Raw genomic sequence first — 12,123 nt, forward strand, 5'->3', positions numbered from 1 at the left:
AGCATTATGAATTTATAAGGAATGACGTTTTTGATTTTTACGTATTCGAAATAAATTAATAGATAGAGACTAACAACTATCTCCATTCTCAATAGATCAAACATATGCCTACTATTTACATTTTATTTATTCCCTGGGCGCCGTAAATAGAAATATTGCTCAATATTTCAACATAATTAGAATGAAATTTATTGTTCAATAATTATAACATAATTGGGGCATTTCACGTCAAGCGGGCAGCAAAAAAATTGTCAGGTTCTGGATTTTGTTCATAGTTGGATTATTTGGACCTATATGTGAACTACAAAAAATGATGATGAACGGATTTTTTAAAAATTATTATTGCAATTCTTTCAATGGTTTTAATTATAACTAAATAGTGATTATTTGAGAATATTAGTTGATTTCTTTGAAAATTTATAAAAAAAGTTTTTTTTATCTTTTTTTCATATAACAAACCGGAAGTTAGTATTAAATATCTTTTTTTTTCCAACTTCGCATTTTTTTATATTTTTTATTTTTACACAATAATGTAGCTTATGGTGTACTAATGTCCTATAATTTTTTTTATAATGGCATCTCGATTGGTTTTGAAGGTTCATGAAGTAATTCGAAAGTACTGCGCGACGCTCCGTACTGAGCGGTAGTTCTATGTGGCAGTCTTTAATGGCCAATTACGGGTTTTTTTACTTTTGCGTAACGGAATTAAAGCAATAAACAATATTTCATCGGTTAAGATGTATAAAAGCAAATCATGTCTTATTCAATCGTGCCTTGTAGCGCTATCACTGATCAACCATATCTTGGAACTGAAAACAAAACGTTTATGTTTTAACAAAACGCTAGAGGTAACTTAATAACTATAGCTAGGTTTAGGCGGGGTATGTCACATGCTTAAGATGTCACTTTTGAGTTAGGTCACGTTCTGAGGACGTCACTTTCTGTACGTCACATTCTGAGTACGTCACTTTCTGAGAACACCACTTTCTGAGGCCCTCGCTTTCTGAGTTCGTCACTTTCTGAGTACGTCACTTTTATAGCAAAGTAATATTTAAGCGTATACCTGCATTAACAATGGATACCAGCAATCATATTAGCTGTACGGCATAAAAACGGCCGTATGCCGTACAGCAGTATCTATTGTTCATGCAGGTATACTCTTTAATCTTACTATGTTATAAAAGTGACGTACTCAGAAAGCGAGGGCTTCAGAAAGTGGCGTTCACAGAAAGTGACGTCCTCAGAAAGTGCCGTTCTCAGAAAGTAACGTACTCAGAATGTGACGAGCTCAGAATGTGACAAACTCAGAATGTGACGTACAGAAAGTGACGTCCTCAGAACGTGACCTAACTCGAAAGTGACCTCTTAAGCATGTGACATACCCCGCCTAAACCTAGCTATAGTTATTAAGTTACCTCTAGCGTTTTGTTAAAACATAAACTTTTGTTTTCAGTTCCAAGATATGGTTGATCAGTGATAGCGCTACAAGGCACGATTGAATAATACATGATTTGCTTTTATACATCTTAACCGATGAAATATTGTTTATTACTTTAATTCCGTTACGCAAAAGTAAAAAAACCCGTAATTGGCCATTAAAGACTGCCACATAGAACTACCGCTCAGTACGGAGCGTCGCGCAGTACTTTCGAATTACTTCATGAACCTTCAAAACCAATCGAGATGCCATTATAAAATTTTTTATAGGACATTAGTACACCATAAGCTACATTATTGTGTAAAAATAAAAAATATAAAAAAATGCGAAGTTGGAAAAAAAAAAGATATTTAATACTAACTTCCGGTTTGTTATATGATAAAAAGATAAAAAAAACTTTTTTTATAAATTTTCAAAGAAATCAACTAATATTCTCAAATAATCACTATTTAGTTATAACTAAATCCATTGAAAGAATTGCAATAATAATTTTTAAAAAATCCGTTCCTCACATTTTGTAGTTTTTTCAAATGCGTATAAATTTTTAACGAAGCAATATATTAAAAAAGTAATGATGCCAAATTTTTTAGTTCACATATAGGTCCAATTAATCCAACTATGAACAAAATCCAGAACCTGACAATTTTTTTGCTGCCCGCTTGACGTGAAATGCCCCATTTGACACTTTATGCTTAACATTTAACATGTACAGTTTAAACGTATGCTAACAAAACCGCAATGAAATTCGCAATGTAACGTATGATTCAATCACATAGTACAAATAAAACATGGGATATTTAATTTTGTAATATGTACATCTAAAAATGTAAGTAATTATACGTAATTTTGTGCACTATACAGAAACAATACAAGGAAACAACAATACAATGAAATTAGTTGATGGACAGGCGTTGTTATAGCGATAAAGTGATTATGTATGATAAAGTGATTGTTTAAGTGGGTATATTACATTTGGTGCCGTGACCAGGATATTTTTTTACGTCATTGGCCGCACATTATCGCTAAGTTTTCACGGGAAATAATGCAACATATTGCTCTGCTTACCTATTATAGTGCATTACGATACAAGTGCGAAAAGTAGAAAATTCGCAACGAGTGGCGATAAATTAAATCGACACGAGTTGCTAATTACCTTTTCGCACGTGTATTGTACAACGTTTTACAGTACATATGGCCCTTTAAATTTTCAACATAGTTACGTAATGTGCTAATTATCGCACTAGTGCGGTAAAATAACACCATATGTACTGAAAAAAGTTTTACAGTACATATGTTGCTACTTTCTCGCACTAGTGCGTCAAATAGCACTTTTCGTGCATTTGTCGAAAGTTTAAAGGGCCATATGTACTGTAAAACGTTGTACGATACACGTGCGAATAGGTAATTCGCAACTCGTGTCGATTAAAAACACTCCCTGCGGTCGTGTTTTAATTTATCGCCACTCGTTTCGAATTTCCTCTTTTCCGCACTTGTATCGTAAATAACTATAAAAATGCAGCGACCACAGTGGGCCGCACCATAAAACTCAATTTGATAAGAACTTTATCGTTTCTTGGTGGCGTTGTCATATTGGCTGCACCAAGCCACCTGTCACCGTTAACATTTTTGCATAATTTTATTATTTGTCAATTTTCATAGTGCACTGTTGATCGCTCAATCTGTCAATTGTGGTTGGTGCAACTGGCCCTTAATCGCTGTAGACTTAACTTACTCGTACAATTAGATAAACTCTAAGATCGGCAGGGTGTGTAGCGTGGCGTCGAGCTTTCAAAGCAGCCTCCACTAAGGCTGCTCGCATACGTTTGCATTTGTTTACCATGGACGCTGCGCCGAACTCGCCTTGCTGGTCCAATTATCCAATAAGTTTTCACACAAATGCAGGCATGTAATTTTATTAACACTATTTATTCCAGGTTTGGGCGGTATTCTAGTCATGGGTCTGGGCATCATCACGTCGGGCGTGGTGATCCTGAAGCTGGTGCCGACGGCGCGGCAGGTCGCCGCGTGGACGGCGGCTACGGCTGCCATTTATAGCGCCGGTGAGCTTTAACACCTACGACACAAGGTTTATTTTTGTACAAATTGTTTATAAATATCAATAAAGAAGATCTAATGGGAACTAATTTCCCAAACTCTTGTACTGTTAGTTCTATGCAAGGCCTAATTTTTTGTTAGGGTCTCCAAATAGTTTCCGCTTTTTATGAGATATTTTTTTGGATAATTTTTGGCTGTAGCCTGTAGGAATATTAGAAGCCTGTAGAGTGTTATATTGTTCCAGGCATGGTGGTGCTAATGTTCGTGAGCTGTCCCGAGGAGAGCTACCGCGCGCTCAGCTCGGGTGTGACAGGAGTCGGAGGCAACCTGTCCTGCAGCGCGGCCTGCGCCTGCGACGGCGTCGCCTACAGCCCCGTGTGCGGCCAGGTGCGTCAACTACATACACTACACACCACACCACTACGAGTAGGCCTGCTGCTGCTGGTGATCAACTGATGACTCGCTCAACTGTGGTCCTACTGTCCGATGTCCGGACAGGTGCGTTCACTATACGTACAAGGAAAATTAAGAACACAAAAAACATTGGGCGCCATTTTAGTATTCAAAATCTACCTGTAAAATTGTACTTGCCTGACAGCTGTTAGAGGCACAAAAGTAATATGAAAGCATTTCAAAGATATTTTATTTTATTTATTTTATGATGTAGCACAATCTGTTTTTAATATTTCGGAATCCATTTACAGAGCTTATAAGATGGCGTCGATAAATAATCTCAATGCTTAACAATCGTCCTTTTTTGCCTGTAACAGGGGTAGACAAGTTCAATATTTTTTTTACACTCTTTAAAGCTAAAATACAGAATAGTAGACAATATTGTATGAAAGTAGTCCGTCTACCGTATTTACTAGCCTCCATTAATACAAAACAATATGAAATGTAAACGTTATACTTGATTCCAGGACGCATATACATACACATCGCCGTGCCAAGCGGGCTGCCTCGGCAGCGTGCAGGTGGACAACAGCACGTGGCTGTACCACGGCTGCGGCTGCATCGCCAACAACGGCACCGCGCCCAAGGCCACTAGCGCGTGAGTTGCCAGATCACTACCTTACAGACGCTACATCGGCCCGTCCCCACAATATAGACCGAATATACTGACAGCTCCACTGCGGGGGGCGCGACTTGACACAACTTTTAAAGCCGAAAGGCAAATAAAGCCGCTCATACCCTCCAGAAACGAGGGTATCGAAGAAGACCCCATGATCTGTCACAAACTTTTCCAGTTGACGCTTAATCCCTTGTCTTTTATGGTCGCGATATCGCGTCCGAAATGACAATCAAAATACAATTTTAAATTTAAAACCTCAACATCGTTTTTTTCTATCTGGCAAATATAGAGCCCTGGGACTCCACGGGTAATACCGCTTGGAATACTCTACTTCCACCTATCATGTAAACTACTTATGCTGGTAACCTATGTTGAAGTAACATCTTGTATAATTTTGATAAATTAAAAATCAGTGCTTTTTTTACACCGATACTATACGCATCACTCTCACAAACAAGGGTTTGAGCAAAATGTATCAATTTTCAAATGGTTTTTTTTTTTATAAAATTATTAATTAATTGCTCATTATTTTGTTGCGAAAACACGAGGATATATATTACATTATAAAGGAGATTTAAGTGAGGAGAATCGATATAACGGGGGAAAATATGGTCAAGGAAATTATATTAAATCGCACAAGGACATCCACCTTAACAAATACTTTAAACGGAAATTATTTCAACAAAATCGGCTTGCCATTTTTTGATTATTTATCAAAAATCTTCTTATTTACAGTTTCGAGCGCTACGCGCTTCTCAACGAGTCATCCTATTTACTCCGCGAGATTCAGTCCGACGAGTTGAGTTTATCCGGGTACGCGGTCACCGGCGAGTGCGGCGGCCCTTGCAAGCAGATATACGCGTTTATTGCGATGTTCGCTGCGCTCATGTTCGTACATGCGAGCGGGGAAGTTGGAGCAGTGCTGCTAATTATACGGTGTACTGATAAACGTGGTAAGAATTTAGAACCTTATTTTAGTAGAAGTAAGGTTTAAATTCGATTGGAGATCACAACATTAGACTATATAGAATTAAGGTTTAAATTGGATTGGAGAACCAGACAGAGTAAAACACGCTTGTACACACGTGCAAGCAGATATGCGTAATTTAAAAATGATCGAATTTAAATTATCGTGAGACATATTAACTTAACTAACTTAGCGGTTTCACTCACGTATTTTTAGTCACTCGCGCGACATGTTTCGGAGAGCCTAGGTCTCCATTTTCAAGCATGCAAAATACGCCAATACTTTGACCTACACGTAGACATTGCATAAATAAAGAATTTTGTAAAAAACTGGCAGTATCTCATGAACCGTGATAGCTAGACAGTTGAAATTTTCACAGATGATGTATTTCTGTTGCCTCTATAACAACAATAACTAAAAACAGAATAAAATAAATATTTAAGTGGGGCTCCCATACAGCAAACGTGTTTTTTTTCTACTCGTCGAGTATAATCTGTGTATTACGACTTCATATACAACACTACAACCTTACTCTTTTCAACGTTGGATAGTCTATGGCACTCCGACTCAAGCATAAGAATTTTATCGATACGGTTTAGTCAATTATAAAAATTTTGAAAATAGAACTTCATACATTTCAGTAAAATATTTCTTGTTTAAGGAGACTCGATTCAATGCAAATTAGCCTACTTAAACACGCTGCTGCGTTGTATCTGCTTTGTGATTGGTTGGCCAACAATTGCAGTCATAAACGCGCATGTGACACCCTTCATATAGCAACATCCATATCCTACGAAAACCGCTTAGCGTTGCTTGTTAGTCTCCATAGGCTACGGTAGCCAAAATCGACAAAAAAACTGTCTTAAAATTGAATTTAGCGCGGAGCAGATACCAGGGTCTCATGAGTTACGAGGAGGTGTCGTTGACCAACCCGCCGGGGGCGCGAGGCCTGGCGGCCGGGGCGCGTACGAGTATGAAGGTATCGCAGGCTGCGGCAGCTCGCGTATCTTAGCTGTATACTTTTGGTTTGTTTACTTAAGTATATGATTCTACTAATTGAAAGTATTATTTTTTTGTCTCGTAGAAATAGTTATTTGTGCAACAAGAGAGGAAAGTTGGTTTTTCTTGCGAGTGTTTATTTTGAGTCCCGAGAAAGCGAAAGATTCTACAATTGAATCACGAGCGAAGCGAGTTATTCTAAGTTAGAATCTTGAGCGTAGCGAGGGACTCAAAAACACGAGATATAAAATAACTTTGCTCTCGTGTTGCACACATCATTTTTCACCTCAGTAGTGAGAACATAATAAAGGTTAAAATGTATTTCGAATTACACAGAATAATTCAGAATGAAGTGATAGTTCATGTCCTTCACTAAATTAAAAAGCTACTTTGTTTCACTCCCTGGAGTGAGGAAAGTCGCACTTTCCTCACTCCAGCGAGTGACGAAAGTAGGCTTGTTCGAGCTGCTGAGGTGAAAAAGTATTGTATACAATAGTGATATAATCAAGCTTTTCAATCTCGTACCTTAACTTAAGCAACTCAGCAAGCTTCGTTGCTTAAACACGGTACTCGACTGAAAAGCTCTCTATTATTTCACGATTGTATAAAATACTATTTTGCCGTTTTTTTGCGTAATGGTCCGGAACCCTTCGTGCGCTTCGTCCGACTCTCACTCGGCCGGTTGTTTTAATATCTCCGTTTCCCCCCTCGATGCAGACAAGGCGATGGCGATGGGCGTGATCCAGTTCGCGATCGGCGTGTTCGGCAACGTGCCGTGCCCCATCGTGTTCGGCGCCGCCATCGACGCGGCGTGCCGCGCGAGGGACAAGCTGTGCGGCGCGCTCGGCGCCTGCGCCTCCTACGACAACGACAGCTTGCGACATTTGTTTTTGGGTAAGTGAGATCACTATACCAGATGGTATCATCACACTTCCCAATAACAGTAAGCTATTTAACATGTAATAATTAAGTATTTTTGAAATGTTGTAATTTAGTGTAATTTTGAGTAGTTTTATATATATATATATATATTTTTTTTTTAATAATTTAGGATAGTTTTTACTCGTTACAAGTTCTTTTTTGCTGTGCATGCTTACTTTGGATGGCATTCTTATGTAATACCTACCACTCATGTACTCTTTGTAACAATGTTGAATGTTGTCTGTTTAGTGTGCCTTTTTAAATAAAATAAAATAAAATATAGGGCCACCTCACACTAGCGTCGGTGTCTAGTCAGCGCTGTGGAAAATGGCGTCGCTAGTCGCTACGCAGTTGGGCAACGTTGCGTAAGTTGACTAAACGCAGACGCTCGGGAGACGCTAGAGTGGGGTGGGTCTTATTATTTTAGACCCGATGTGCATTACGAGGTACGCGCCGTTCCTGTTTAATTAAAACCTTTCATAAAGCCAATAATGTAGCATTTCTTTTGTTTCTTTGTTTTCTCTAACGAACAAAATTCAGCCCTATTTACTATACAGCAAGGTTCAGAATAAAAATAGGAAAGTTTCGTATGTGGGCTGTGGGCATTACGAGGTTACATATTCGGTGCCAACGTGAGCTACGCGCTACGGGCGTAGCCGATAACACTGAAAAAATTGTATGTAGTGAAAAGCGCCTACAAACAGAACCCACCTAGCGGGTCGCTGGCAGTGAATGTGTTCACATTTTTCTTGCAAATTTTCTAGTTATCTCGCTGCCTAGAGGGACAGAAAAATAATATATATCTGTCACAGTCACTTTTATCATGTGATCTATGCGATTACAATATTAGGTGGTAATGTCTTCCGGACTGTTATGGAGGATTATATTTCAAACGACGTAAACCCTTTTCTACCTCCCTAGGGTTGTCATCGGGGCTGATGTTCCTGGCGTTTATCATGGACATGCTGGTGTGGAGCCGCGCGGGCCGCATCGACATGAACCCCTGCGACCGCGACCCCCACCAGTCCCCGGGCGACCGCGACCGCGACCGCGACCACCACCAGCACCAGGCGCCGCTGGCCACCGTCGCGCAGCCGCCGGAGAGCCAACTTTGACAGCTTTACGAGTCACACTTCTAAACGGTGACAACCCTGCAAGGTAACTACCGCTGGGTTAGCGCTGCGGACGCTTCGAGTAGCACTTCTGTGGTAGGTCTTCCGCGTTGACAGATTATATGACTGTAGCTCTTTAGTGGCGATTGTGACGCATATTGGTAGTAATTCTTTACGCTGTGAAGCAATTGATCAAAGTGTACATTTTAATGTACGAATATTGTCAATTAGTATGGTTTTTGGTATAAAGAAGTTGTTTAGACTTACTAGGATCGATCGAGGAATTAGATTTCTGTGCCACTTCGTACCTTCACCACAGATTCAATTCATTCAATAATACTTTAAAATCATATTGAATGTCTCTGAGACAGGATACGAAGCGGCATAGAAATCAAATACCTTGAATGTACGTATCTACCTAAACGACAAGTTTTACAAAATTTTGACTAAACTAAGATTGTGTTTTTAAGTTTTTAAAATCGAACGAGAAAAGTGGTCGGTTCGACCGAGGTTTTTAACTATATGAAACAATATTGTTATATTATTCAGCTGGCATCACTGACCAGTTAAACAATTATAAATTTAGATCAAATTTAAATAAAATAGGTTTGCATTTTTTTCTGTTATATTTGTGCATTTTATACACTAGTTACATTTTATGAAATAAGTATTTCTGCTCAATTTTATACAAGAGACAGTGACGAATCGAGCATAATATTTTTCATCTGTAAATATATGTAATAAATGAAATGAACTGGGATCAAATATAAGCTTAAATCAATATTTGTATATAATAAATCATAGGCGACTACATACGTTTTTTGAAATGAAGAATACTAGAGTATTTTTCCGTGAAAATTTATAAAAAGTAGGCAATGATTATAAAAAAATCCCAAGCGCTGTACAATTAATGTGTGAGTGACAAAGTTACCATGATTGCTAACGCCACGCCAGTGGAACAATATATGCAAAGCCATAAAACGTGCAACATGTTTTCTTTTATGGAAATAGGAGAACAATTGAAGCAAGTCGGCATTCAACTTTCAGAGGGTTATTTTCGAGAAGTGAGGTTAGACTCAACATGAATATTTTCATAAATGTTCTCATTCTTGTGCGTTTTCAGCTTGATCGACTCTTGAGATTCAGTCTCCCCTATATTTTTATTCAGTTATGATAGTATATGATTTTTGACACAATTTTTAGTAATTTACATACGTGCATATTTAGTGCCCGATACTGATAAATTTGTCGCTCGATTAATTGTTTCTACATCACTTTTTAATGCTGTGTATACTGTATAGATCACATATGTCTGGGACGAGTTTATTGTAAAGCTTGGCTCATTCTATTGGTTAAATATTTAACATTTGTCTTAAATGGATCGATGTTATAGTATGATGCAGCTTTATTTTATTATTAAATCATTTTACGGTTTAGACTCACTTGTTTTAGTCAGTCGCGCGACATGATTTAATGTTAGTATGTCTCACAACAATTTAAATTCGATTATTTTATTATTATTACGATTATTGCGATTATATGGCTAGTGATTAGACTTTACTTTAGTTAAGTGCAAGTATTTTTTTGCAAATTACTTATAAATTGTAAATACATCAATTGAACAATTGTAATCACATAATAAAATTAGATTAAATATAAGCATATGTTTAGTATAAGTCTGTTGTCTATTTTAAATCTATTTTATTATTATTCTACTTCTTTTATTGTATTATAATGAAATTTTTACATCAGGAAGCTATATGCGAATGTTTACAAATATATCAGCCCCATAATTTTTATAATTTTTTACACAAACATTTGTTACGAATTGTATTGGATACATTTGGGCTAGATGGTAGTAGTATGCCTATAGTCACTTTATTTTGGCTAAAATGGTAATTTCACCCAAGAAACCCATATTATCCCTATTAGACAACATGAATTGAATACATTTAAAATTGAACGCGTAGCAAATAATTCCTGATCTGTTTTGATTGTTTCAACATAGCCATGTACTATAGCTTCCCATAAGAATAATTATAATTCTTTTAAAAAGGCTGGGTCACGTGTAAACTTCTTAATATATTAGTATAACTGGACGGAATGGAATTCGCCTCTACTTGAAGCCAGAAACTTAGATCTGTGATCGTTTAAAACATAATAATTGTCTACTTATTTTCGTGTATACATATATTTACTCGGTCCGTCTTCGGTTTAGTTTAATTGCTTGTGCAATACGTTTTTGTAGGCATATTGATGTTAGATTAGTAGGTATTCGTCGGGACTGTCGTAATATAAATATGATGTTTTTGGAATATTTAGTGCGCAATTTTACATTGTTATAAATTATAATATATTGATTTGTACATTTTCGGGAGGAATTTGCCACCCCTACCTATATTTTGTGCTAAGTCGTATTGACTGTGGAGTATGATCGAAATTATGTTTTTGGTCTTGAATTCAAGCAAAAAAGAATAACATAAGATGATTATACACGATGGCTAAAAAATAAGTGCATTCCCGTTGCCAGGGAGGTTTTGGGATTATACTGAGGGACTTTTACTATGGGACCGACCCCGAACTCGCGAAAAAAAAATTTTGCCGATTCATACGTTCTGGCTGGTCCATTTTCTATTGGACGGTAAAATTTTTTTCGCAATTTCGTGGTTGGTAAAAGTTGCTCAGTATAATCCCAAAACCTCCCTGACAACGGGAATGCACTTATTTTTTAGCCAGCCTGCATAAACAAAACGTTTTTTGATCTGTTTTCTGAGGTTTATCTGTTAGCAAAAAAAAAAATTTAGCAATTACAAAATTTTGTACGTGTGCATTACGGTCGGTGCAATATTGCTTTATACAATTTTTTATTGAATTATGTAAAAATGCGTACCTATTTGTACTATATGTATACATTATGTATATTATCTTGATCTACTTATTAGCTTTTATCTTATAATATTTAATAAATATAGCTAGTTAAATGTTTTCTGTACGTTATTGTAATATTTTAGTTGCCATACTATAATAAAACGGACTACACAGTATATCGGCCAGTTAGAAGTACATTTAAATAAATATATATATAAATTTCTTTGAGAACCTTTGCTTTGATATACAAATAATTTAGATCGAAAAATAATATTAGCTTGATTATTTTTAACGATCATCACACATTAATCTAAGTGAATTTGTAAACAACCAGTGTGTAGAAAATAGACAAAATTTTACTTTGTTTTTATATACAAAACTTCTGTGAGACTCAGATATATAACATATACCTATTAAAAGTGGGTCACTCACGCTTTTTCACGTTCTTTCAATACGTCAGTCAGCCAACGGGAATGGCTCTCAAACATGTCAAACAATTTCGACTAAAACGTGAGTGACCCATGAAATGTATTAAAATGGGTCACTCACGTATTTTAAGTCGAAACTTCTTCGACCCGTGATTGGTGACTGAATGACATTTTAATACATTTAATATTTGTATGTAAAACTTATCCGATCACCTAGTTGCATAACTACGCGTATTTCACATTTTAGTTCTGCTTACGCTACT

At 36.9% G+C, this 12,123-nt stretch overlaps 1 protein-coding gene across 3 annotated transcripts in view; it reads left to right on the top strand.

Annotated features, from left to right (window-relative positions):
* Positions 1–9,394, top strand: part of LOC134756070 (solute carrier organic anion transporter family member 74D-like) — a 72,270-nt gene extending 62,876 nt beyond the window's left edge. For all 3 annotated transcript variants that reach the window (XM_063692875.1, XM_063692874.1, XM_063692873.1), the window contains exons 6-11: positions 3,373–3,498; positions 3,738–3,880; positions 4,414–4,544; positions 5,301–5,518; positions 7,249–7,425; positions 8,374–9,394. In XM_063692875.1, coding sequence (XP_063548945.1) covers positions 3,373–3,498; positions 3,738–3,880; positions 4,414–4,544; positions 5,301–5,518; positions 7,249–7,425; positions 8,374–8,567 — 989 coding nt within the window. In that variant the 3' untranslated portion in view covers positions 8,568–9,394. The remainder of the gene's footprint in view (positions 1–3,372; positions 3,499–3,737; positions 3,881–4,413; positions 4,545–5,300; positions 5,519–7,248; positions 7,426–8,373) is intronic.
* The last annotated feature ends 2,729 nt before the right edge of the window (positions 9,395–12,123 follow it).

This window comes from Cydia strobilella, chromosome 3 (genome assembly GCF_947568885.1).
Source record: "Cydia strobilella chromosome 3, ilCydStro3.1, whole genome shotgun sequence".
Classification (NCBI taxonomy): domain Eukaryota; kingdom Metazoa; phylum Arthropoda; class Insecta; order Lepidoptera; family Tortricidae; genus Cydia; species Cydia strobilella.